Source organism: Sylvia atricapilla, chromosome 23, assembly GCF_009819655.1.
Source record: "Sylvia atricapilla isolate bSylAtr1 chromosome 23, bSylAtr1.pri, whole genome shotgun sequence".
Taxonomy (NCBI): Eukaryota; Metazoa; Chordata; class Aves; order Passeriformes; family Sylviidae; genus Sylvia; species Sylvia atricapilla.
The window spans coordinates 4,001,225-4,028,832 of NC_089162.1; the positions used below are offsets into that span (position 1 = coordinate 4,001,225).

General features: G+C 49.7%; 2 protein-coding genes across 3 annotated transcripts in view; one reads left to right on the plus strand and one right to left on the minus strand.

Annotated features, from left to right (window-relative positions):
- UBASH3B (ubiquitin associated and SH3 domain containing B) overlaps positions 1–22,865 on the minus strand; it is a 68,695-nt gene extending 45,830 nt beyond the window's left edge. The window contains exon 1 of one of the 2 annotated variants that reach the window (XM_066334933.1): positions 22,625–22,865. In XM_066334933.1, coding sequence (XP_066191030.1) covers positions 22,625–22,767 — 143 coding nt within the window. In that variant the 5' untranslated portion in view covers positions 22,768–22,865. The remainder of the gene's footprint in view (positions 1–22,624) is intronic. The other variant, XM_066334934.1, reaches the window with a different exon arrangement.
- Positions 1–27,608, plus strand: part of HSPA8 (heat shock protein family A (Hsp70) member 8) — a 193,448-nt gene that overhangs the window by 105,780 nt on the left and 60,060 nt on the right. The window lies entirely within an intron of this gene.

Sequence of the window (27,608 nt, forward strand, 5' to 3'; positions counted from 1 at the left end):
GGAATATCCTTGGATGTGTTTTGTTTTTTGTTGTAAATGGGCTCCACTCATTGTGACCTTGCAAACGGGCAGCAGAGCTGATAAAACCAAGGTTTTGCTGGTTTTACCATTGTGTGTGACTGAGCTGCGAGAGAGAAACCGAGCTGAAGGAGCCAACCAACTCCTCTGGTGGTTTCTGTGCTCACAGCTTGGGCAGGACAGCGCGGCCCAGAACAGGGAGAGGATCTCAGCTCAGACTTCTGGCATCGTTTCCCCATCGCCCTGAACCATTTGGGCTGGAAAAGACCTAAAGTGAGAGCACTGAGTCCAGTCCTCCCCCAGCCCTGCCAGGCCACCTCTGCCCGTGTCCCCAAGTGCCATATGCACTCCTGCAATTCCACCTGCTCCCTTCTGCTGCCTCCACGAGTGGATTCAACCCATGGTTTAGTGCGTGGTGTCCATCCAGGGGCTGGAGAAAACGCTCTTTAAGGCCTCCCTCAACCCAAACCATTCCATAACTCCATGATCCTGGAGCAGGCACAAGTCTGGGATGCACTGGGGGTGTCCCCACGGGAACGCAGTTCCATGACACCTGAGATGTGACATTTTGGGGAGTTCTGCCCCTGGGAGTGTTTCCTCCTTGCAGCTGAGTAGGAAACACTCAAAGAACCACTTCCTGCGCTGCCAGTGGGGCAAGATAAAAGCTGCTGTGAGTTTTGCATTTCTCCGAGCCCTGGCAGCCTCAGCAGAGAGCAAACAGCACGTGGCACTGCCACTGTGCTACCGGGGGGAATCTCCTCATCCTCAAAGCCCCATTTCCCCGTTGAGAGCGCAAAAAACCCCGCAATTCCATCCACAGGCTGAGAACTCCCAACAACACAACTTCCCCCAGACAAACCCCGGAGCTGCTCATTGCTGAGGAGTCCCAGAAATGCTCTTTTAAAGGCACAACACCTGGATGAGGTGTCAGCTCCCAGTTCAGCTCGCCTGGAACAAAGCAGGAGAGGAGGCAGCAAAACCCCGGAGCCTCAACCTGCTTCCACTCCCTTTCCTGGGTGGCAGATGGCAGCCTGGCAGGGGTGTTAAATCTGCTCACAGCTAACGGGGTGTTGTTCCTTGGAGTGCTCCAGCCTTTTCCACGGGAACAAACCATCCCCTCTTCGCTAGAGCACGGCACAACCTAGCAGTCAAGAGACTAAAATGTGACTGGGGGGGAGGAGAAGAAAATTTTAAAAAAAAGATGACACCACCTACACCCCCTCTCAAATAAACAGGGCTGTTTACTATATTTTCTGGTGTCTTTTTGTCAGTTTAAGGGCTGAATCCCGTGTGCTGCTCACAGCCAGGCTGCCCAGGAATGCTGAAATGGGCAAGGGGCAAATCCTCTGTTTTGGCACAATCCCTACCCTGAAGCGCTCACAGCTTAAAGAGCAGAGGGAATAAACAGTCCACGGGACAGAGGAGGGAATAAACCATCTTTGGGACCTCTTTGGGACCTAGACAAAGCGGGTCAGATGTTGTGCAGGTCTCAGGTTAATTATTACGTTTTCTGCTCCCGAAGCCGTGTGGTTTGTGCAGCAGCACCATCATTCTGGATTTCCCCCTTTGCTGTGTCTGGGAGGGTCCAGCTGCCTGACAGGCCACCAGGGAGGTAAATCCAGAATGGAAATGTAAGCCAAGCTGGAAGCAGGAGCTTGCAGCACTCTTAGGGACAGGGGGATGGGGATTTTGAGGGCAGCTTTCACCCAGGACACCCTACTCTGTCACCCCCAAGGTGACACCCTAATCACACACTGCTGTGAGATGCTCTGAGGTTTTTGCATAAAAACACTATTTTCCTTTTTTTTTTTTTTTTTTTTTTTTTTTTTAGTGGAATTGTTGTTAACAATAACTGGAGGGGATTTCAAACACGGTTACGCACAGCCCAGGCCCGGTGTAAGATGTGTGCAGGATGTGTGGCTGAGGGGTTGGGTGAGGGGAGCCAGTGGTTATAAAATTGCCTGATCGTTGGTCACTCACATGACTTTCGGCTCTGCTCCTGAACTGAAAGCTGAGACCTGTTTGTGTGACTCTTTTTCCATCCTGTCAGCAGCTGAAGCTCCTGTCGGTTCCGACCCTGCACCTGCTCGGGGCTGAACCCCCAGAGCGTCCCCAAACGCTGCTCAGCCTCCAACTGCCCCGTGCTCAGATGGCATCCTGCCCTCCCAGGCCTGCAGGGAGCAGTTTTGGGTTCAATCCCAGCACCTGGTGTGCGTTTGGTCACAGAATAAAGGTTCACTCATCCTAAACGTGCAGATCTTCACCATCAAAGTGTTTCTGCCCCATCTGGGTGGAGCCCTCGTCTCCACAGCCCTGCTGCTGTGCCTGCACTGTTTTTGGCCTCTCAGGATTTTCTGTGGTCAGGGAAAGTCCTCCTGCAGTGGATCTGCTCTGAAGGAAGAGGGGTGGAGGGCTGTGCTCACCTGGCTGAGCTCTGGGAGCAACTTCTGTTCCCCAGTGTCAGGCGGAACGAACAAACACAAGCGGCACCAACTGCCTGGAAGGAGTTTTCCCACCCACGCAGCAGATACAGCAACTCCTTGATCTGCCACCGAGTGAGAGCCCAGCTGTTCAGTGCTTTCAGTCACCTCTGGAGGCCGTGACCTTCCCTTCCAGGTCGGAGGAAATGTGGTGGCAGGGATCCCAGCGATGTCACAGCCTGGCCCAGGTTCAGCTGCAGGCTCCGTTCATTGCGGGCTGGATGCTGAGCCCCTTCCAGCTCCTTGCTGGGGCAGATGTCAGCTCACATGGGGCTCCTCTGTGCTGGAGAACGGGGCAGAATTTCCTCCCAATATTCCTGTATTGCTTCCCCTCCACTTCCAGTTCACTGTTACACCCGTCCAAGAATGAGCTCAGCTAAGGATCCAAGGGATTAAACACGGGGATGTGCCTGTGTCACACTGCACCTGGTGCCTTGGGGAGGCTGAGCTGGGGCAGAGACTGGGCAGAGCTGGGGAATAAAGTGGAGATTTATTGAAAGGGCTTTAGGGTACACCTTGGGCAGGACAAGAGCCTGGCCAGGGCTGCAACCAAGGTCACAAAATAGTCACAAAATGGACCACAAATGGTCACAAAATGGCAGAATGGTCATGACATCTCACACTTTTGTAAGTTTAGGCCCATTTGCACATTGGGGTTGAATTGTCCCATTCCAGCTCCAGGCTGTGAGGTCCCATCCTCCTTGTCCCTCCCTCCAGCCCACCCTTGGTTGTGCTTTGGGGCTGAAAGTTGTCCTTGGTGTGCAGCAGGAGAAGGATTTGTTTTGTGTCCCTGCTGTGTGCAGAGCTGAGTGACACTGACTGTGAGCTCAGAGCTCACCCCTGGGCACCACAGAACCTGGAATACAGCAAAGATAAAACTCAAAGCATCACACCAGGCCTCTGTAAACTGGTTTATACCTCTGTTCATCCCAGGGCTGGCTCAGAGCAGAGCCACATGACTGCGCTGCCTGATAATGGCTCACTCCTGCTCTTGCTGAATAATTTCTGGGGTGTTCCAGCAAGGCTGAGTTCAGAGTTGTTTCACAGTGAGGTGAGACACGGCCGTGCTGGCAGCCAGGAGAGCGGGGGCTTCTGGGCAGATAAGACTCTCACACTGAAATGTTAAGATAATGGTTTTTTTTATCTGAAAAAGAGAAGGGGGATTTCCCACTTCTGCTAAATGCCTTTTGGCTCGCCATCAAGAGGGAATTCAGCTCAGTAATCCCCACCAACATCTTGCGTGTTGTAACTTGTGCCCTCAGATCTCTCCTTTTCCTTCAAAACTCAGCAAGTTGAACCCTAGATTTTAAACTGTACTTGCTATGATTTAATTACAAGCCACATCTCTGCTGCCATTGATTTCATGTGTCTTTGCAAGGTTATCTTTGAAATCTGCCTTGACTCCTGCCCTCAGCCCGGGGTCACAGCGAGGAGATGCCCAGCCCAGATGAACCACGGCTCTGTTACTCCTTCCTGAAGGCTCTAAATCCATCTCACCCAACTGTCAAAACTTCCATTAAATTAATAACTAAACTCTTCCTAATGCATTTTAAAGAGTTAAGGCTGTGCTTTCCCCCAGGTTTCACAATAAAAATAAAAGAGCAGCACCCACATGAGTGTGTGAGGAATAGAGGGCTTGGGGGAGAGAGGGAAAGCAGAAGTTTGACTTATTTTACCAGTTAAACTCAGCGCTCTCTGCTGAACCAGAACTCAGGTTTGGATGCTTCTAGGTGTAGCTAAAGGCACCTAAAATAAAAGCTCAGGAGCTTTGGGCATCCTCTGGAGCTGATGCAGATGTTTATTCAGACAACCTGAGATCTGAACTTAAGAGTTTTTGTGCTTAAATGCAGAAGCGAAGGCTCTTGAGTGCTTTGAAGATGCTGCACAGGGTGGTGGGACTTACTGGCACGTTATGATTAAAGGACAAATGCATTCAGAAAGGGAAATTAAAATTAGCATTGGCTAACAGAAATGTGAATAAATGCGCAAAGGTGAGATTTTATTCATCAAGTTCCTACCAGCGTGGTCAGCAAGACCTACAAATACATTTTAGGGCAGGTTTGTGTTTCCAGTGGCACATAATTTCCTCGTGGCTGAATCATTTCACCCCACAGACCCTCCACGATAATTCACTGGGTGATTAAGATGCACTTTTCAGTTTTATTACGTGATGTTTGTCGCCAGTTCTTCACGTTCTTTTCCAAACCAACAAGCTCTCATGGTTTCTACTTCTAATTCTGATGGTTTGTGCTGTAGAGAGGAGGGGGTAAAAAATAAAGAAGAAACCAAACCACACACACTGGCCACAAATGTCTGCTTAACTTCAGATATTCACCATACGAACATTGTGTCTGAGCGGATAAATGTCTGCATATGCCTGGGTATACAGAGAAAATAGGTATTTTCTGTGTGTTTTCACAGCTACCAGCCCAGAGGAACCCCGGAGATTTTCAGCATGACAGATCTGTTGTGTTTGCATAGATTTTTCAGCTGCCTCGGGATGTTGTGGGGGAGCTGGAGAGGTGCAGAAGTGCTGCAGGGATGGAAGAAGACCTTTCCTTTCCCTTCCCAAGTTCAGGAGTGCAGAGGAGACAAACTGCCCCAGTGCTGGGTGCTGACAGCTCCCCTGGGGCTGGGAGGAGGCAGAGCAGGGAGAAAACCCCAATACCAGTGCCTGGGGGGAAAAGGGACCTCCACTGTCTCCTGCCACTCTCTTATGGCTGCTAAGGGCTGTGGAGATACTTAAAAGTCAGAAGTGATGCAAGAAACCAGAAGAACATGACTTCTAAAAGGTCAGAGCAGTTCAAAAACTCGCACACTGCAAAGGAGAAGGAGAATTATTGTTCCTCTCCTTCGGGCGCGTCATAAAGAGCCGGGGAGAGGAAGACACAAAAATCCTGTGTTTCAACATTTCTTTTCACCCAAGGTGGGTCAGCAGCCAAATCACCTGTCACCAGGGCAGGGCTGTCACCAGGGCAGGGCTGTCACCAGGGCTGAGCCCAGGAATAAGCTCTGCTGGCAGATTTACAGCTCCACATCTCTGACCTTTGCTTCCTGCCCCGAGCAGGAACAGTTTCCTGCTGTGCTCCTGGGAGAGGGAAGGGATGGAAAGCAAGCCAAGGACTGTTTCTGGGATGTGTTCAGTGCTCTGAGCCGCCACAGCACAGGGGATACGAGATTCTGCAAAAGCAGAGACCCTGAGAAGGGAAAATACCTGTACAAGGACCCCAGGAGAACGTCTGGGGAGCATCAATGTGGTGGGGAGGAAAAGTGGCCACGAGTTCCCAGTGATGCTGAACGACCCCCGTGGGGAGGGCTGTGCCCTGCAGCTGCCTGGGGGCTCACCCTGGCCATGGCCACCTCCACTTCTGCTCCTCTTGCCTCCCCAAACCTCTGCAGAGGTGTCCCCTGGCACGGGGGGCCTGCCTGGGTGACAGTGGCACGGAGCTGAGCGCTCACAGGGGTTCAGGAGCCTCCTGAAAGTCAAACCCGAATTTAATTCCGTGCTCTCTGCAACCTTTAAGCAGTGCCAGCAAAGCACAGCACGCTCTGAGGGCTGGGGGACTGGGTTTGTTGGGTGTTTGCTGTGTGGAACCATTCTGAGCACGTGCAGAGTGGGGAAATGACTCTGCTCTTAACCAGGCTGTGCTCAGCTTGCTCAGGGAGGCAGAAACAAAATATTCCTTTACCTCAGTCCGTGCCATTCACTGCGATCAATGGCATGTAAATATGTGTTTATATTCCTTCTTAAATCAGAACCAAAAATCCTTCTCTGCGTGCCCCAAGAGATCTCACTCAGCCCCCAGATCAGGAGATTCACCACCAACTCCTGCAAACATTCCCCCCTTCCCTTCCCAGCCTGGCTTCTGACCAGCTGCCAATCCCCAGGCCAGGCTTATCACGTTCCAGAGCTCCCTGGGCTATCAGTCAAGCCAGGCAGGGAAATCGATGCTCCCAAAGGCTGCTGAAGCCAAGGGAATGATTCCTGGGCAAGGCAGCGTGCTCTGAATGAGGCCGGACAAGGGGAAGCTCTGATGGAGATTGATTTTTGAGGGAGAGGAGCCGCGTCTTTGGCTGGGATTGGAAATGAGCTGTTTAAAGGTAAAGGCTAAAAATAAAAATAAAAATAAAAATAAAAAAATCCATGCTGGCTGTGGGAAGGTGATTGTGGCTGTGCAGAGGGAGCAGGGCTGAGGCCCCACCTCTAATGAGGGGAATTGAGAGGGGCTGAGCTGCAGACCCACAAGTGCTCTGCCCTGAGAAACGAGATGGAGAGAGCTGATAACGAAGATGAAGGACTTCCTTTGATTATTGCCTCTCATCTCTCATTTGTTCTAATGCAATCTACATCTTGAGAGAAAGCTCTTGTGTTCCCCGTTCCACCTCCTGCCTCCTCCACCCTGTCAGAAGATCTTGAGCAGCAGCATTGAAAGAGAAATGTTAACCTGAGCCAGGTACAATATAAAGCTCTTTTGTTTCTTTCCTGGATTATAAAATGCAACGTAACACCACAGGTTCAAGAGGAGCCAACTCAGATATGCAGCCAAATCTGGCAGGCAGGAAAGTGCAGGACTTGGCTGTGGGAGCAGTGCTGAGAGAACCACCGGGACTGAACACGAGGAGACGGAATCGTTGAATGCTTGAACGCTTTTTAAAACCCATCCCCAAATCACCGCCGAAAACAACCACTGAATCCCTAAATTATAGATTAACAGATTCCTGTTATTCCCAGACATCCCACCCCAGGCTGTGTGCTCTGGCTGGACTGGTGATTTGGCCAAAGGACAGGCCCAGCTTGCCACGAGCAGGTGCAGATTTTGGCTGCTCCCGTTTCAGTTTTGCAGGAGGCGGGACGCACCTGGCAGCGCTCACAGCCGCCTGCTTTGCCATCTTGAAACCCCATAAACTGACAGCCAGTTTGGAAACACAGAAGCTGCATCCTTCTGTCCCCGCACTCCCCTCGCTGCCGAGGGGGGATGGAGATAACGCTTCTCGCCCTGCTGATGGCAGGAAAGCTGCTGGAAGCTTCTCTGCCTTCCTCGCCCCGCTGTGGGAGGCAGAACAGCCCCAGCTCTTCCAGGGCGATGCCTGGGCTCAAACCCTGCTCCTCCACAAGGAGATGAGGGCAGTGAGCAGAGCCAGAGGATGGAAATGCCCACTTGAGAGCAAACAGGATGTGCCAACACATCAGAGAAAACCCCTCCGTGATCAGCACACAGGCGGAAATGAAATTCGAGCCGCTGGTCCTGATAACCAAAAGGAGCAGTTCTGATGTGGGCTCTGATGTGGGGTGGCCGTTAGCTCACGGTGACACCAGCACCAGAGCACTCCCCACCCTGCTCTGGACTGGAAACCAAACTTGTTCCAGTGCTGATCAACCCCAGTTAACACCAAGGGAGTTACTCATGTGTTTGAACTTGAGCAGCGCCTTTGATCCTTTGCCATGCTGGCGCCAAAATCCACGCTGAGTTCCTGCCCTGAGGCAGGACCCACGTGTGGGGACTTGTGGGAGCATTCCCTCTGCCCAACCCTGCCCCAAAACTTCCAAAATCACGCGACTGTTTATCCCTTAAACATCCCTCAGCAGCTCCCAAGCCTGGCTGCCATGCTGCTGCCGTTCCCTGCTTGTTTCACCACCACCAGGAAAGCCGCGGCTTCCAGGAATTTCCATTGCAACCAAAAAACCTCGTCTCTGCTTTGACTCATACCTTGAAGCAAAGGGACAATTATCTAATCACAACACTCAATCCCCGTTTTCGTAAGCTCATCTAAATTGTTCAACTGCTTCAGATACTTCAGTGATTAGAGAGAGATTTTCCACAAATAAACTTGCCTGCGTGCTCCTGACACTCGGAACTGATGTGCTGTAGCAAGGGGAAGAAAAAGCAGCGTGGAAAAAAGGATTCCTTCCTCACCGTCGCTTACACCCGACCCAAGATACCACAAAATTTCGTTTCATTACTGAAATGAAAGTCACATCAAAGGGGCTGGGAGGTTTGGGGATGTGGTGCAGGGAAATTGAAATAATATCCAGTGGGTGGAAGGTTGAGGTGGATGCCTGGAACAGCAGCTAATTTCCATCTAAGAGCACATTTTGGGGTTATTTATGGCCTGGTGGCAAATCCAAATCACCCAGCTCCAAACCTGGGGCTGCCAGAGCCTGTCTTTGTGTCCTCAGGCGAAAACCTTAAAACGTTTTCATGCTCAGGGAGGTGGCTTAATTTGCAGAGACACTGAGCATCCCTTAGACAAGATTCCCAGAGTGGCTGCTGACTCCAGCCCATCCCTTCTGGGCTTCCAGAAAGGCCTTGGCTTCCAGACACAGCCTCAGGTTTCATAATTAGTTCCTTTCAGTGAGCAAACTCAAACCCCAGCAAGACAACTTCCTCCTGTGTGCTGCTAAGTTCGATTTAGGGGATTTTTTGTTTGGCTTTTGGTGATCCAAGGGGAATGCTGCCCTTTCGTGGGGTCCAGACACAACTCCTGTGCCCCATCACTGTCACAGCTCACATCTTGGAGGGATCCATCCTCCAGAATATGTGTGACAGGGAGTTACTGCTCTCCTGAAGCCAAATCCATCTTGGAGGATCCTATCCTCCAGAATACCTGTGACACAGGGAGTTACTGCCCTCCTGAAGCCAAAACCAGGCAGCACCCTGCACTTGGAGCGGCTGTGGCTCCAGGAACCAAGGAAGAGTCTTCTTCTGGCCTGGTGGCTCGGTTGTGTCATCTATTTCAGCTTCCTGTGAGTTCTGAGAAGGTTTTCAAGGGACGTTTTGCTGTCAGAAAGGCTCAAACAGCCTCTGTGAGTGTCCTCGCCAGTCCATAGAATGATGAGAGGGTTTTGGGTGCTCCCAAAGCCTCCCAAAGCCTCCCCTGGCTGTGAGGAGGTGACATCTCTGCCATCCTTCTCCCCCAAACAGCAAATACATAAAATTCCTGAGCTGTCATGCAGGGAGGTCCCATGACACCTCAAGCTCCTGGTCCTCTCCTTGGAAAGCAGCAGTGGCAGCAGCTCCAGGAGGAATTTATCTCCTTTTGTCCTGGGGATTGGTGGGGGGTGAGCAGAGGGAGGGGATATTAAGATGTGGCAGCCCTGTCCCCATGCTTGTGATCCCAGAATTTACTCCCAAACCTAGCCCTGGCCTCAGGCTCCTTTGGGGATGACACATTTCTGTGAAATAATCGTCATTTTCCCCCGGGGGCAGCCTTGGCCCTGCCCTTTGCAGATGGACCTCTCTGAACACCCAGCACCAGCACAGAAATCCCTGGAGCTGCCCAGGAGAAGAAGGAAAGGATTTCAGCGGGTCCCTGTGCCCTTGGCCAGGCTGAGTCACAGCAGAAAGCTGCCAGGACACAGCCAGGGTGAGGAGCACAGGGTGGTGATGCACAAGTTCCTCCACGTGGGATGCGCTTCCAGAGGAGTCAAGGGCCGTGCCAGTAAAGCTGGCAAATTTTTTTAGTAGGAATATGTGATTCCTACATCATCCTTCCCTCCCTGGAATTCCCAGGGGATAGAAATCTTTTTGATCTTGGGGAGGATGAGCAGCTTTTGGGGCAGGAAAGGGAGGAGAGTGGGAAAGATGCCTCGATCCCCAAAGTCAGGGTATCTGCAGGGAGTTAAATCCTCTCTGGGTGCTAAATCAAGGCTGACCTTCCCATGCCAGTAAAAAAATGAGGAAAAACAGGGAGAAACAGGAAATGACTGAAGGAGCAGGTCCTTTTCCCCCTGCAAATCACCCTCTTTTCCACCAAATCTAAGCAACACTTTAAAATCCCCCCACGCAGTGCTTTGTTTGGTGTGAGGGGCTCTGACTGTGCTCAGCCACAGGGGCCTGATGATGGGGTGGGCTGATGGCTGAGCAGGGCAGGGGATGGGTCCCCCCGTGTTTGTGACATTCTGGAACGCAGCACCAGCTGCCCTGTGCCACCCCACGCTGTGGGCTCCCTCCTGACCATCCTCTGCTGCGTCTGAGAGCCAATACAATCAGGGTTTCCCATGGATCCAGCCGCCTGGGAGAGCAGCATTATGTGCCTGGAAACGCAGGATTGTGTGCCCCAGCTGCAGGCAGGGAGCTGGAGTCACTTTTTATAAAATACTCCACTGCCCCAATGCATAAAGTGCTGTGAAACACCTGAGGGTTTTTCCTTCCTTCCCAGAGGCTTTGGTGCTGACTCTTATTTATGCCCAGTCTTTCTTCTTTTTATTTTTGCATTCCCTGAATGGCACAAATGCCCATTTCTCTAAAGGGAACTTTTGCCAGCAATAAAAGTTGGGTTATTTCTGGGGAAGATGCTCAGCTGCTGTGTGTTATTATTGCTCCCACAAAGGGAATGGGGCTGGGCTGATTTACACTGCTGGAAGGCTTTGCCTCTCAGAACACGAATGCATTTATGACACAGAGTGGGAAAGGAGCAGAAATGTGATTTGTAAGGTTGCAGCTGTAAACTCCATTCACTCGCAGGCTTGCTCCTGCTGCCCGTGGACTGCTGTGAATATGAACCAGCACCAAATCTGGGTTAGCTGCAGATTTCTTTCAATGGAGCCTGGGAGAAGTGGCTGATCCCTGGCTAATAAATTGTGATCTGACACTTCCTGGGGCTTGGCAGCTCCTCTCCGAAGGAAATACGTATCGTGAGGCAGAAATCCAATCTAAGTGTAGGAGAAGGGAGCGGGACATCATTGACACCACTTAGAGCCTGCAGTTGTGGAGAGCCCTTTGTCACAGTGGATGGCAAAGTTAATGAAGGTGCCCCTCTCTGGCATCAGGAGCCTCCGTGGATTGTCTCAAACTGCATTTCCTGTCTGTAAAATGGGAATGGTGCTGGCTGTCCTCACACAGCTGTGGGTTTATCCAGCAATTTAACTCACTGTAACCACTGGGAAAAAAAGGATTTGGAAGCAATTCTGGGATCAGGACCTGGCTGCTTCCTTCCTTCTCCCCGTGCTCCCCTCTGGAGGCTCCTTCTGGCTCCCTCTTAGTGTCAGCTCCTGCAGCAGGGAGGACGTTTGCCTTCCCTCCTCACACAACGGGGCTGCGGGACACCAAAAATCAGGTGCCTGCTCACGGGGAGGGGGAAAATGATCACAGGGGTTTCATCTCAGCACCAGCTCAGGGCTTGAAATTGCATCACGAAACTGCAGATGGCTCTGGGTGAAACGGGGAACAGCTCAGATGAAAAAGAGCACGCACCAGCTCATCTGTTCAGATCTCTCCAGTGCCATTTAATGCCTGCCTGGGGGAAATGTTTGGGACATTCTTGCTTTCAGCCACTGCAGCATGTGCTGAGGGGTGAATTAGCCCATTAGTGGGATGAGTCGTGGAGGAACTTGCTGGGTTTCATTGAGCACAGGGGAAAGAAATATATTTTTTTAAACATCAGGAGATGAGAAATCTCCCTAAAACACCCCCAGCTCTACATGGCAAATGATGTCACAGTCAGCAGCCCCAAGTGATTAATTCTGCACAGCCATGGAGAGGAGAGCATCACCAATGCTCCATGAAAGGGTGAGAAGTGGCCCTTGACTTGTGTTGGATAATGGCAGTGGGGAATGGTGATGCCTTGGGGATGCTGAGCTGGAACAGGGACCTGGACAGAGCTGGGGAAATAAAGGAGAGATTTATTGAAAGGCCTTTAAGAGTAAACCTTGGGCAGGACAAGAGCCTGGCCAGGGCTGCACCCAAGGTGGACCCAAAATGGGCACAAAATGGACCCAAATGGACACAAATGGTCACAAAATGGACAAAACAGTCACCAGGTCTCACACTTTGATAAGTTTTGGCCCATTTGCATGTTGGGGTTGAATTGTCCCATTCCAGCTCCAGGCTGTGAGGTCCCATCCTTGTCCCTCCTCCAGCCCACCCTTGTTTGTGCTTTGGGGCTGAAAGTTGTCCTTGGCGTGCAGCAGGAGAAGGATTTGTTTTGTGTCCCTGCTGTGTGCAGAGCTGAGTGACATGACTGTGAGCTCAGAGCTCACCCCTGGGCACCACAGAACCTGGATACAGCAAAGAGAAAACTCAAGGCATCAATGGGTGGGAGAGAAACACAGTTAAAACCCCTCTCCATGCCAGGCCCTGGGTGTCTGCCAGAGTTCCCAATCTCTGGGTTTAGCAGCGGGCAGACACCCCAAGGTTTGCTCAGCCACATCCTCCCAGCAGCATTCCCAAGGTGTTCTGCTGACAGGGACTGCCTGCAGGCTGCTGGCAACGCCCCAGTTCAAACCAAGGGCACAGATTTGGTGTTTGGAAAGCAGAGCCATCAAATGTCATTGTAGGACACGAAAGAAGATAAGAGACTCCAAATATTTCAGCAGGCAAAGAGCACAGAAAAAAGGCTTTAATTGTCTAATTCTCACTACCTTTTATAAGGTGTTCCCACACAGGACTGAACACAGTTGGTGAATAGGAACGACACCTCTCTAATGCCATTGGTTTAAACCAGAGAAACAGCAAAACCCCACTGGAGAAAGATTGTTTGGAGAGAGGAGAGTTGTTGGCCAGGATTGGTTTGGGAAGAACCTTTCTTGAGAAATTTTTCCTTGGGAAAAAGTCAGCAGCTGCCAGCAGGCTGAAATCTCTCAGACCCAGAAATATCAGGCCCACAATCAAACACATCTCCTCTCCCTCAACTGATAATTACTGCCTGCTCCAGGCTCAATTGATAATTACTGCTTTTCTGTTTGAATTTTATTCAGATCCTGACCACGCCTGACAGGATATTGTCATACCTTGACAGAACATGTCAATATGTCACTGTCATGCAGTGTTCTTTGGGAATCTTTGTGAGAAATGGGAATTCTGAGGCTTCCCAGGGAATGGAGGAGCACTCCTGCTCCCCAGGTGGGGTTCAGCGCTATACCACGAGCTGGGGCTGTGTGGACTTGCTAAACTTTCCGGACGAAATTTTAAGGGTTTGAAGAGGACAGCACCTTATGAACAGATAGAAGGCCAAGGTGCCTCAAACACTTTCTACAGCCTGTCAGCTGAGGCAATTTCAGCAATTCCCTCAATTCTCACGGGTTGGTTTTTTTTATTTTGTTGGTGATTTTTTGGGGATATTTCTTTGGGATTTTTGATTTCTTTGTTTTGTTTTTTTTTTTTTTTTTTTTTTTTTTTTTTTTTTTTTTTTTTTTTTCTTTTTTTTTTTTTTTCCCTGTCTTTTTTGCTGCTGTCCAGCCTCAGCCTTTGTGCACAACCAGGGCGTGGTGGGGATGAAAAATGAAAATGCCCAGGACTCTTCTCTTTGGGGGTGTTTATAGAGGACAATTTCAGAAATTCCTTTAATTTCTCACTGGGTTGATTTTTTTGTTTGTTTGTTTGTTTGGGGATTTTTGGAAGATATTTCTTTGGGGTTTTTTGGATTTTTTGTTTTTTTTTTTTCCCCTCCTTTTTGCTTGCTGTCCAGCCTCAGCCCTTGTGCACAACCAGGGCGTGGTGGGGACAGAAAACACCCCGGGATTTTTCTCTGTGGGTGTGTTCTAGAGGGGGCTGAGCCAGCCCCAGGCAGCCCGTGGTGGAGCACAAAGGCTGCCGAGAGCCCTGGTGCTGGAATCCAAAACGCTGTCAGCTGCTGAAACACAGCTCCTTTGATGACTCTGCTTGTTGAGGATAATTAGACTGGTGCAGCACAGACAACACACACGGATTGTCTCTATTCTTTCTGCGATGCACAGCACATGCCGGGAATCCACGATGAGCTCTCAGTTAAAAAAACAAAACCCAGAGCAGCCTTCTCAACTCTGAGCAAACCGGGAGTCCAAATTCCCTCTCAGAAGTGACCTTAAAACACAAAAGTGTCCTCAGGAGCCAGCAGGGTAGTAGCACTTGGTGTTTTTAAAAGCGCCACGTTTTTGGGGTGTTTTTTAATTTCTTTTTTTTTTTTTTTCCTCATGATCTTTCAAAGGATGGAATTCCCCCTGACTTTCTGCCAGTCTCCAGGGTTCACAGCATCCCTGAGCAAAGGCTGCTGCAGAGGAAAGTGGGCAGCAATAATTCAGGGAGGAACTTCCAGAGGGCTTCAGGAGAGGCAGAATTCTGCAGGGAACAGCCCAACACATCGCCACGTGCCCAAGGGGAGAGGAGAATCAGCAATTAATGCCAACAGCGGCTCCACTCAAATCTGAAATCTTCAGCTCCTGCTGCCGCTCTTGTCTTGAGAATCTCATCAGCGCGTTCAAACTGGCTCCTGACAGGCCTGGGGATGGGTGAGGAGACAGAAAAGGGACAGGAAAAAGGGACAGAAAAGATAACGCTGGGAGCTGTATCCCTCGGAGCTGATAAAAAAGCTCCAAAGGGAATTGCATCCTAAGGATGGGGGTCTTAACCGCCTGGGGCTTTGGCACAGAAGGGACAGAGCAGTTTTTCAGGCTCCCTCGGTGACATGTGAGGTCTGGGCTGCACTTTCTGAGCTCCTCTCCTTCCTAGAGCAGAGGGCAGGAGCGAGTTCAGGACCTTGGCTCCCAGACAAGGAAATCATCAGAGGACGGAAGCCCAAGGAAATGTTTTCTTGTCACCATGTGATTTTAACACCCAAAACAAACCAAGTGCCTCGGGGACCAGGAAACTCTGTGACATCTCTGTCAGCGTTTGCCAAAGCCAGACAGCCCTGAAACCACATCTCAGCCCCCCAGGGAACGATGGCTGGGACCTCAGTGCACACAGTGCTGCTGCTCCAACACTCCAACACGAAGCTCCCGGTGCAGGGTGGGCTGTGCAGGCACTGCGCAGGAGTTTGCTTTTTGTTTTCCTCCCTGAACACAACACCAGCTCCTTCTCTGGGCCCTGCAGGAGCTCCATGACCTTGGCCGAGCAATCTTTGTGCAGGATGCTCTGGCCTTAAACCCTTTCCTCCAGGTTTGTGGCAGAACGTTTTCTCCGTGGATCTCAGCCCCGAATATCTGATTGCCCACGGGATGCTGGCCATCAGGTTTGATTAGTGGCAGGTTTGTGTCCCTGTGATTGATGGCAGGTCTGTGTCCAGAGGTGACACCGAGCACTGCTGCTGCCACAGTCATCTCAGTGTGATCTTATCACAGGAACGACTCCCTTGCCTCTGATAAGAGGTGCCCCTCCCCTCTGAAAATGTTGTACCGTGTCATGGAATTGTGTTCTACTCAGAGCAGATCTAAGTCTTGTCCTGAACGGATATTGAAACTCTACAGATTCATGTACAAGTATAAGCCTGACTGGAGATTTGGTATCTCAGCTTCTCTGTGCCTCAGTTTGCAGAGTGTACCGTGGAAATAAAGAGCCCTCTGTGGTTTATCAGTTTTGGATCTTTAAAGTGAGGAACTGTCTCACGGAGATCCCCCCAGCCCAAACACGCTGGAGCCACTGGCATGGAAAAACTGAATCCTGCAGGAATCCTCTCATCCCACAGCAGAAATCTGCTGTAAAGCCAATAGATAAAAAAATTTAAAATCCATGTGCAGAGCAGGCACAGGCCTGAGCCCCAAATGGATTTTCTGAAGCCTTTCTCCAGAGCACGTCCTGGCAGCCGCTGCCTCCTCTCACAGCCCCTGTCCTGTCTCCAGGAGGTTCTCACAGCCCCTGTCCTGGTCCCCTCCAGCACAGAACGGTTCTGAGGCCTCAGAGCTGACAGTTCTGAGCCTCAGGAACTGCAATTCCCAAATTCAGAGCCCACACTGCCCCAATCCCATCCCCAAACGCCACTGACAGCCGAGTGCAGGGCTTCCCAAAGGAGCCTCTCCAGGACTTCTGTCACCATTTGGAAACAGGTCCCAAACCCTTCCCAGGGACCTTGTGCTCCCAAATGTCCACGGGAGGGCTGTGAAAATGAAAGTGTTCTGCTCTGCCACACAACCCACAGCTCTATCCAAGCCCCAGATCCCTGTCTGGAGTGATACGCTTAAGGGAAGCTTTTCCCTAAATCCTTTGTGGCTGCAGCACCTGATTTTCCATTCAAGACTTCGAGATTTCCTCCGCGCTGCTAAACTTGGAAATCCCTTTCAATGGAACCTCCCAAGCTGCTGCTTCCAGCATCATCCCTTCCCTTGGGATGGGCTTTCCCTCCACGCCATGGGCCAGCACCAGTCACTGGGAATCAGGAAAATCCTTCCAATGCTCGGGCTCAGATGGGACAAGGGCTGGGTTTGGGCTGGCTCTTTGTAGCAGGATGATTTTCAGCCAGGAGCGTTTGCAGAGAAACAAAACACCCTGAAGGCAAAGCGTGAAGGAAAGGGAACCACTTCAGAATTGGAATGATGAGCAGCACTTTGCTGCCATGCAGTGATTTCCCAAATCCAGCCCCAGAGGAAGGAGCGACTCCCAGCCTCGCTGGGCTGAAATCCTGAGATGTTGCTAAGTCTGTTACTAAGCAAAACATGTCTTAGCAGGCGGAAAATCCCTTTTCAAAACACCCCAGCAGCTTTTAGTGGTTGTAAATGGAGCTGAGCTTCGTTTCTTCGACAATACCGAAACCTTTAATACTTGTAAATTCTCGTCGTTTCTGAGAAAGCAAATCCAAGCCAGCCTGGTTTTCTCCAGGTGCAGGGGAATGAATTCCTCCTCGGGCCATGAGCACTGAGGTTAAAGCCTTTTCCAGGCCCAGCGGAGGGGAAGGAACATCCATTTAGTGTTGGAGAGTTTTGCCACCTGTGTATCTCTTCTGCTTATCAGAGGCAGCACAGCGACAGGAAAAAGCACAGAATCTCTAATTGAAGTGTTCTGGTTATGGGCAGTGATTTCCCCAGCCCAGGGACCAGGGAATTATCTTCATTTTCTTAGGCCTGGATCTCTTCTGGAGCAGCAGCTCAGAGCTGTGGCTTGAATTCAGAGTGTGTCAGCAATGAAAAAAACATCTTAAATTTTATACATTCTATATTAGACAGAACTAAAACAAAAAAAAGCAGGAATTTTATTTTTTTTTTCTTTCTCATGCTGAAATTTGACTTTCTGGTTTTGAGGATGTTTTGGAGGAGTTTAAAGGCCAACATGAAACTTTTAATAAACTTGCAGATTTTGGAGCCACATTGTTTTCGATCATGCAGGATAAATAAGTTCATAATTCAAGTTTGGTCAAAGGTCTTCTTCCATCCTGAATGAAACTGCAGTCCACCTTTTTTTCTTTCTTTTCTTTTTTCCTTTTTTTTTTTTTTTTTTTTTTTTTAGCCTTTTATAGACACATTATGGATTTTTTTTTAATTGCTTCTCCATGCATAGGAGTTGTAAGTGATCCCCTGTGGTTTTGATGGCCTGTAAATTACTTTGTGCTTTTCTTCTCTCTACTCTCAGGGACATCCAGAGATTTTAACAATAGTGAGAGGTGCTGGCAGGCAGATTGGAAGACAATTAGGTGGAACCACTGACGGGAGGTTCATAACGAGATGATGAATAATATTTTGGAGGCAACTGGGAAATAATAATTGCATGAAATCTCTTTCTGGAGGAACCCCCTTGTTGTGTTTAGGTCATTGAAGCACTGGGGGTTTGATTAGGCCTTTGTGCAAAAGGTTTTTCTTGGTGCCCAAACTGCAAAATGGGAATTAGAACATCACCTCTGCCTTCCCTCTTGCTTCAATCAGAGTGCTGGGCCCAGGGACAGCGCAGGGACCAGACAGTACGTAATCTAATGGGCTAATTGCAGAATAAAATAATAATAATGGCTCCGTGCTGGCAAAAGAACAGCAGCTCGTGGGGATGCTTCAAAGGGATGACACACTGCAGGGCGCTGAGCAGGTGCCATGCTCAGGTAAAAGCTTCCAGAAGTGGTTTGAACGTCACCCCGTGATCCAGAGCAGCCCTGAACTGAAGCTGGTGCTGGGAAGAAGGAAAACAAAAGGAGCTGTGCCAAAAAATTCTTCGTAGGGAGCAGGAAGGAGAAGCTCCAAGGTGCCAGTGTGAGCTGTGGGACACTGCCATTGCTGCAGTTTGATTTCAGCGGTGTCTCAGCTCAGAAAGGAAGGACACGTCCTTTGATGGGCCCTTCATCCCCAATCCCCCATAACCCACCTGTAGGACGGACAAATCGAGGCTTTTTTCCCCCTTGGTGGGAACCCAAGGCCCATGGCAGTTCTGCTCTTGCTCCCTGACATCTTCTCTTGGTTCCTGCCTGGCTCAGCCCAATTTCTGCCCTGGGCTGAGCTGTGCAGCAACACCTGGAACTCACACTCAGCCCTTCACCTCGGATTATTTTAACACGTGCAGGGTGAAGCTGGAAGTCAGCTTTACTGATCTCCCCGGGATCTCACTCCTCAATCCCACCCTGGAAATTCTGATTGCAGCTCAGCCCTGTGACCCTGCCTGCCCTGCTGCTGTCCCCTGCCCCAGTCAGTCCCCCCAAGGAGCCAGCAGGCCCCTGCTGCCAGCAGCCAGGGGATTTTGTGACATGCCTGACAGACTTGTCTGACAACTCGGAGGTTTGTTTTGCATAAGCCACCCAAACAGATGGCCACCACTTTTAAGTACCAGCCTGGCTCGTGTTTTGGTGTGCACAGAACTGAAATCCCATCTCACTGAATTCCCTGGCTCCTGCTGGAACTGGGGCTTTGGGGCAGGAGACGCAGGTGGGACAGTTTTTGGGGAAAACCCACAAGGGCTTTAAGGCTATTTCTCCATCTCTGGCAGGGAGATGATGATTTTACCTCGCTGGCATCTTGTGTGTTCTCATTCCCACTCACAGAGAAATGCTGGGAGTTAAAAAGCGTTCTCTGCACCTTTAGGGAATGTCTTTTTGCCAGCTTTTTCCTGTCTCCCAAGCTCCCAAAATGTGTTCTATCCACCTCCCACCCTCGGTGGCACGCTTGGGTTTTATTTGGTTTATTTCTGTTTTGCTTCTTGTCTGGATTTGAATGCTGAATTATTTGTAGCATTTGCAGCAGGGTGGAACAGGGACACTCACTGTTCCCTCAGATGGGATGAGTCCCAGCAGAGAGCTGAGTTGTCACACAGGGTTATCCTGAACTCAGAATCCAGACAGCTTCTTACCCACCTGCCTGCCTGCATTTCCTATAGGGATTTCTTGCATTTAGGATATTTTGCTGATTTTTCTGGCTTGCTCTTGTGTTTAACATTCACTGCTCTGCTGAGGTTTCACACAGGGTTATACTGAACTTAACATCAAGACAGCTTCCATCTGCCTGGCTGCATTCCCAAAAGGTACTTTTTACATTTGGAGATATTTTGCCCGTTTTTTCTGGTTTGCTCCCTGTGTTTAACCTTCTCTGCTCTGCTGAGTTTCCACACAGGGTTATCTTGAACTCATATCAAGATAACTTTACCCATTTGCCTTATTGCATTTCCATAGGTACTTCTTGCAATTTTGCCCATTTTTTCTGGCTTGTTTTCTGTGTTTAACCTTCTCTGCTCTGCTGATTTTGTAACACAGGATTATCCTGAACTCAGTACCAAGACAGCTTCACCCATCTGCCTGGCTGCATTCCCGAAAGGTATTTTTTACATTTAGGAGTATTTTGCCCATTTTCCTGGCTTGCTCCCTGTGTTTAACCATCTCTGCTTTGCGTGCTGAAGCGCTGAGAGCATTCGAACGGGTGTCAGTGCTTTTTGGGCAGGAACGTAACCCACAGACACAGTTCCTGAGCCAAGGAGCCTGGCAGCCTTGATGGCACTGTTGTGCAGGTAAGAACCACTTTCATTCACGGCATCAAGCTGTTTTATTTTTTTAAAACTATTATTCCAGCTCCACTGAAAGACGCACATCTTTTCCCAACCATTTTCTCCCAGCCGAGCTAAGCATGAAGTCACCGCTGTGCCCTGCTCTTCATTTGCATTCCCTGTGTCTAAAAGCTGCGTGCCGATCTCAGTAGATAACTGACAGCCAGAAGGAGTGCAAAGCAGCTCCGTGCAAAACAAAAAATAAGATTTCCTGCATGTGCCGGTGCATCCATGCAATCCCACGGATCCACAAGGAGCATGTGCCCTTAAACTGCATGTGCCTGCCTATATTTATTGAAAAAAAAGAAAATACCCTGTGACAAGACAGGCTGGAGTTCTGATTGGTATCAACAGCAAGCGGAAAACTTCGGAGATGAAGGAACCATCCCGATCCCCACCGCTCTCATTTGCATCCCAAAAGGAGCAGTCCCACTTCAGGAGTCCCGCTCTCCTCATTAAGTCATCGTTAGTTTGCTGCCTGATTAATTTAAAGCACAAGCACACGCCGGGAGGTAACACCAGGGCAGGAATTGGACAAGAAAAACCGAACCGCTTCGGCTACACACGGAAATTTACTTCTGTTCGCTCAGTCGCTTTTAGGGTGACTTTACACTGCTTCTAGAACCCCCGGGTGTCCGAGCTGAAGCAATTTCAGTCTGGGAGGGACAAACTGCCCTCCCCGGGGATGCCCAGCTCGGGGACGGGGCTCCTGTGCCCAGGCTCCTGCCCGGCCGCCGGAGGATGCGAGCGGAGCGTCCGCGGGTGCTACAGTGTCCCCGGGCCGCTCCGGGAGAGCATCCCCCTGCTCCGGGACAGGATTCCTCTGCTCCGGGAGAGATCCCCCTGCTCCGGGAGAGATTCCCCTGCTCCGGGAGAGGATTCCTCTGCTCCGGGAGAGCATCCCTCTGCTCCGGGAGAGGATTCCCTGCTCCGGGAGAGGATTCCTCTGCTCCGGGAGAGCATCCCTCTGCTCCGGGACAGGATTCCTCTGCTCCGGGAGAGCATCCCCCTGCTCCGGGAGAGCATCCCCCTGCTCCGGGAGAGCATCCCCTGCTCCGGGAGAGCATCCTCTGCTCCGGGAGAGGATTCCCTGCTCCGGGACAGGATTCCCTGCTCCGGGAGAGCATCCCTGCTCCGGGACAGGATTCCCTGCTCCGGGAGAGCATCCCTCTGCTCCGGGAGAGCATCCCCCTGCTCCGGGACAGGATTCCCTGCTCCGGGAGAGCATCCCCCTGCTCCGGGACAGGATTCTCTGCCCGGGAGAGGATTCCCCTGCTCCGGGAGAGGATTCCTCTGCTCCGGGAGAGCATCCCTCTGCCGGGACAGGATTCCCTGCTGCCAGGACAGCATTCCCGCTGTCCGGGCCGTTCTCAGAGGGCATCCCCAGCCCGTATCCCCCTCAGGCCGGGAGAGAACCGCGCCGCGGCCCGGCAGCGCATCTTCCCGGCTCTGGGAGCGCATTCCCCGCTGCCGGGAGAGCATTCCTCGCTCCCCTGGCTGCTCCGAGGAGGCATCTCCGGGCCGCTCCGGGAGCGGATCCCTGGCAGCCGGGAAAGCATCCATCCACACTCGCTCTCCGGAAGAGCCCTGCCCACTGCCGGGAGAGCATCCACCACTGCCCGGGAGAGCATCCTCCGCTCCGGGAGAGCATCCCCCGCTCCGGGAGAGCATCCTCCGCTCCGGGAGAGCATCCTCCCCTCCGGGAGAGCATCCTCCGCTCCGGGAGAGCATCCTCCGCTCCGGGAGAGCATCCCCCGCTCCGGGAGAGCATCCCCCGCTCCGGGAGCACATTTCCCTCTCCGGGAACACATTTCCCTCTCCGGCAGAGCATCCTCCCCTCTCTGGGAGCGCATTCCCCGCTGTCCGGGCCGCGCCAGCAGAGCATCCTCTCTCTCCGGGAGCTCATCCCCCCTCTCTGGGAGCGCATTTCCCTCTCCGGGAGCGCATTTCCCTCTCCGGGAGCGCACTTCTCTCTCCGGCAGAGCATCCTCCCGCTCCGGTAGTGCATTTCCCCCTCCGGCAGAGCATCCTCCGCTGTCCGGGCCGCTCCGGCAGAACATCCTCCGCTCTCCAGGACCTCATCCCCCCCCTCCAGGACCTCATCCCCGCTCTCCAGGACCTCACTCCCCCTCCAGGACCTCATCCCCCTCTCCGGGACCTCATCCCGCTCTCCAGGAGCTCATCCCCGCTCTCCAGGAGCTCATCCTCTCTCTCCAGGAGCTCATCCCCGCTCTCCAGGAGCTCATCCCCTCTCCCCCAGCTCATCCCCGCCTCCTCCCGGGCTGACTCCCCGGTTCCCGGTTCTCCTTCCCCGCGTCCGGCGGCGGAGCAGCGGAGCCGAGCAGCGCCCGCCGCTTCTCTCCCTCTCTCCTCTCCTTCTCTCTCTCTCTCTCCTCTCCATAAAGCGAAAGAAAAGAAGGGGAAAAAAAAACCAAAAAACCCAACCAACAACAAAAAAAAACAACCCCAACGGGGGCAGCAGCAGCGACTTACGCCCGTGCCTTGGGGAAGCCCATGGAGAGCAGGATGTCCAGCGATGAGCCATGTTTGATGGTGCCGGCGCGGTGCTGGCGGTTCCGCCGGGGGATGACTTTGCTGTACAGCTCGTCCCTGGCAGCCATGGCGAGCTGGGCCATCAGCGCGCAGCCATCGCCGCCCGCGCACGGCCATGCACGCCGAGGGCTCGGGGACAGCGCCGGGGACAAGGCACGGGGCCCGCGGAGCAGCGGTGACACCGCCCACGGCGAGCGCAGGGAGGGGAGGGGAAGGGGAAGGGAAGGGGAAGGGAGGGATGGGGGAGCGAGGAGGAGGAGGAGGAGGAGGAGGGAGGGGGGTGGGGATGAGAGGGAGAGGGCGGGAGGAATGAAAGGGGGGTTGTTTGGCGAAAAAATAATAATAATAATAATAATAATAATAATAATAATAATAATAATAATAATATAAAAACAAAAAAACCAAAACCAAACCAAAACCTTAAAAAAAAAAAAAAAAAAAAGCAAAACCCAAAAAACTCAACCAACCAACCAAAAAACCCAAAGAAACAAACAAAAAAACCCCAAAAAACTCCAAAAAACCAGGAGGAATGGAAGGGGAGTTGTTTGGGCGAATAATAATAATAATAATAATAATAATAAAACAACAAACCCCCCAAAAAGAAAAAAAAAAAAAAAAAACCCACCACCAACAACAACAGAAAAAAAAAAAACAAAAAACCAAACCAAAACAAACAAAAAAACCACGCAAAAAAACCCCCAAAAACCCCCACCAAAACCCCACAAAAAAAGAAACAAAACAAACAACAGAAAAAGACTACAACAATAAAAAAGAATAAAAAAAGAAAAAAGAAAAAATAAAATAAAGGGGAAAAAACAAACCAAAAACCCCCAAACAAACAAAAATAGAAAAAAAAAAAAAAAAAGAGAAGGAAAGGAAAAAAATTGAAAGAAAAGGCAAAGAACAGAGGAAAAGAGCGAAGAATAGTAGTAAAAAGAAAAGGAGCAAAAGCAAAAAAGGAGCAAAAAAGGAAAAAAAAAAAATAGCAAAAAAGAAAAGAAAGAAAAAAAATGGAAAAACAGGAATAAAAAGACAAAAATTAAAAAAGAGAAAAAAACCCCAAATAAAGCATGTGAATGTGGGAGTATTTTGGGTTTTTTGTCGTATTTTTGTTTGTTTGTTTTTGATTTTTTATTTTACTTTTATTTGATTGTTATGTTTATTTCGTATTTATGGGGGTTTGGGGTTTTATTTGGAGGGGTTCGGTTTTGCTTTATTAGAAATCTCTTATTTAATTGCTCATTGTTCTTTCATTTTTGTTCACTTGCGTTTTATTGTAATTTTTATATTTATTTGTTTGCTCATTATTTATTTATACGAATTTTTCTCTCCTTCTTTCCTTCTTTCCTTCTTTTCCTTCTTTCCCCTCTTCTTTCCTTCTTTCTTCCTTCTTCTTTTCTTTCTCTTCCTTTCTTTCTTCCTTTCTTTCTTTCTTTCTTTCTTTTTCTTTCTTTCTTTCTTTCTTCTTCTTTCTTTCTTCTTTCTTCTTTTCTTCTTTCTTCTTTTTCTTTCTTTCTTTCTTTCTTCTTTCTTTCTTCTTTCTTCTTTTCTTTCTTTCTTTCCTTCTTTTCCCCCTTTCCCTCTTTCTTTCTCCCTTTTTCTTTCTCTTTCTTTATTCTTTCTTTCCTCCTTTCCTCCTTTCTTTCTTTCTTCCTTCCTTCTCTCTCTCTTTCCTCTCTCTTTCCTTTCATTGTTTTAAGAAATCCCCTCTGTGATCCCAACCAAACCCCCAAAGAGCAGAGAGGGGAGCTCAGGACTCTCCAGGTTTCCCTCTGCCACTTTCACTGCCATGGAATGGGCTGGGCTGGAACAACCCAAACTCAAATCTCCTCCTGTTCCACCCCAGTGCCGTGGGCAGGAGCAGCTCCCACCATCCCGGGGTGTTCCAAACGCCAGTGTCCAGCCTGGCCTTGGGCACTGCAGGGATCCAGCTGCTCTGGGCACCCTGTGCCAGCCCTGCCCACCCTGCAGGGAACAATTCCTGCCCCAGAAGCCCATCCAGCCCTGCCCCATGGCACTGGGAAGCCATTCCCTGTGTCCCTGTCCCTCCATCCCTTGTCCCCAGTCCCTCTCCTGGAGCCCCTTCAGGCCCTGGGCAGGGCTCGGAGCTCTCCCTGGAGCTTCTCCTCTCCATGGAGCACCCCCAGCTCTCCAGCCTGGCTCCAGAGGGGCTCCAGCCCTGCAGCAGCTCCAGGGTTTCCTCTGGACCGTGTCCAGCAGCTCCACTCCATGTTTGTGTTCACCTGGATGTGGTTCATGACAAGAGCTGCACTCCACAAACCCTCATCCTTTTGTTCCCAGCAGCTCTGTCCTCTCTGTGCAGGTTCCTGTGAGCTGGCTGCGATGTACATTCCTGATTTTCCCCTCCTTGGATTTCAATTAATCCTTCTCATCCTCTCCTTTGCTTTTTTTTTTTTTTTTAATTTTTTTCCCCCCTAACTTTCTCTTTTTTTTCACTTTCCCTTTCACTTTTAGGACAGGTAGATCCTGTCTGCTCCTCCCCCAGAGCAGGCCCAGTGGAGACCAGCCTGAAATCCCAACTCTGCCAGCAAATAAAATCCATTCAGAGGCATTTTTAAAAATAGTTTATGTTGGGGCAGGAAATCGATTTGTGGCAATGACAAATCTATCACTGCAGTTGGTATTATTCCCATTAGGGAAAACCAACAGCACCATTTCCATTTTGTTGCATCAATGAAAAGGGAAAAAAAAAAAAAAAAATTCTTCTCACAGCTCTCTGCTCCTTCTCCTCCTGGGCCAGTTGATTTTTCTGCCTCTTTATCCACATGGAAAAACCACCCCTGAGCCAAGGATGCCACGGAAATTCCAGCCCCAGAAAGACATGGCACAAAAAGCCCAAAACCAAACTGAAAAAGTGTTTCTTGTCCCTCTCTTAAAATCACTTTTACCTCCTCTGTTGTTGCAGAGGTTCTTTAATTTATCCCTACTCTTAATTGGCAAGGACTTCATCAAAGCCAGAGGGTGAAACCAAGGAGAGTTCAGTGGTGGATTTCAGCTGTGAAATCAGCATCAGGCACCCAATCTACTCCATTTTAAGGAGAATTATGGGTTTTAATAACAATATTTTCTATTCATTTTGAGGCAGGCGGAGAATTAAGGATGTTAATAACAGTATTTTCTGTTCCATTTTAATGCAGGAGGAGAATTAAGGATGTTAATAACAATATTTTCTGTTCCATTTTAATGCAAGAAGAGAATTAAGCGTGTAAGAACAATTTTTTCTACTCCATTTTAATGCAGGACAAGAATTAAGCGTGTTAAGAACAATATTGTGCTCAGATTTGGGTTTGTCACCCCATGAGCTCCTTCCAGCAGTGCTGGGAGCACCACACGACACTGAAGGAGAAAATCCAAATCCCAAATGAACCTGAGGCCACCTCCCCAATCTCCCAGGGGGAATGCAGGGACCTGCAGCCAGCAAAAAATGCTTTTAAATGCCTTTTCTCCTGGGCCTCCCTCCTGTGCTCCAGCTGAATTACTCAGCCAGGAAATAACAATAAAAATGAGATTTGCTACAGAAGCAGCTTCCAAGGCCTTGGCCCAGACAGGAATTTCTTTCCTTTGCCTGTGACAGAGTCACACAACGAATTAAAAACACAAAATAAATCCACAGTAGAGAAGCTGCAATATCCCAGTTTGGTTGGTTGGATGAGTTGCTGCATCAAGCAAGAAGGAACAGAAATAGGATTATTTTATTTTATTTTATTTAAGTTTTTTTTTTTTTTTTTTTTAGGTGAGACTGGCTGGAAATTATTTTCCAACCTGCCAAGATCATGTCCTTGGAACTTGAACATCCCAGCGTTTGATCTGGCTGTGATTCTCTACATGGAAACCTTTTCTTTGGGGAAAGAAGGTTTCTTTTTCTACCCCCAGCTATCAAATGTGTGCCTGGAAATAAAGCTGCCACCCACCTCTTTTTTTTTTTTTTTTTTTCTTTTTTTTAATGATTGTAAGCTGAAAATGAAAGCTGTCACCGTGATCAAAAAGGGAAAGGGAAGAAAGTAAAAGTAGAAAGCAAAATTTTTAAAAAATGAGAACACCCAGAAAAATGTGTTGTAGCCTCCGAAATGAACAAAAAAAAATCGAAATGTACGAAATGGTTTGGCTTTGTGTGAAATCTGTGATATTCTATTTATTTAAAATGCTGTCAGATTTTCACAGAAAATCCTTCTGATTTTTTTTTTTTTTTCACATGGCCTTGTGTTTCTGTGTGTTCTCCCTTATTGCTGCTCACCATTTTCCTGATTCGTGCAGCAATTTCTGGGCACCCCAAACCAGAAAAAAAGAGGGAAAAATTCCTTCAGCAAGAGCCTCGTCTGTGTCCTCTGTGAAATCCTACAATTTTCCTGAGTTTTGCAAGTTTCCTCCAAATCTTACCCCTTTACCTACAGTAAAAAGGGTTTTTAGGGGATTATTTTTATCACTTCCCTCGGTGCAAAGCAGAATTGAGTGGGGAACGTTTTGAAATTCCACACTGGACAGGGAGGGGGGAGATTTCAATAGGAGCAGCTCAGGCTCCTGAGGAATTTATTGGAGCCAAATTTAGCCCTTTTCCCGACCTGATCCTCCCTCCTGGTGCTGGCACGGGAATGCCTCGCTCCCTAACAATGGGAATATTCCGAAATAAACAGCACAGCAGCAGGAAATGGAGCAGAAGTTTTGCTTTTCCCCTTTTTCCATCTCCATCCTTGGCAAGTCCATCCTCTTTTTTAACTTTTTTTTTTTTTTTTAATTTCCCTGCGTGCTCCAGAGGTGGCAACGCACCAGCGAGCACGTGCTAAATGATTAAAAATAAATTGGAATCAAAAATAAAAATAAAGCTCAGCCCAACCCTCAGCAGTTCCCCTCTCCTCACACCTCCTTTTCTTTTATTTCTTTTATTTTTTTTTTCCCAGCCTCCCGA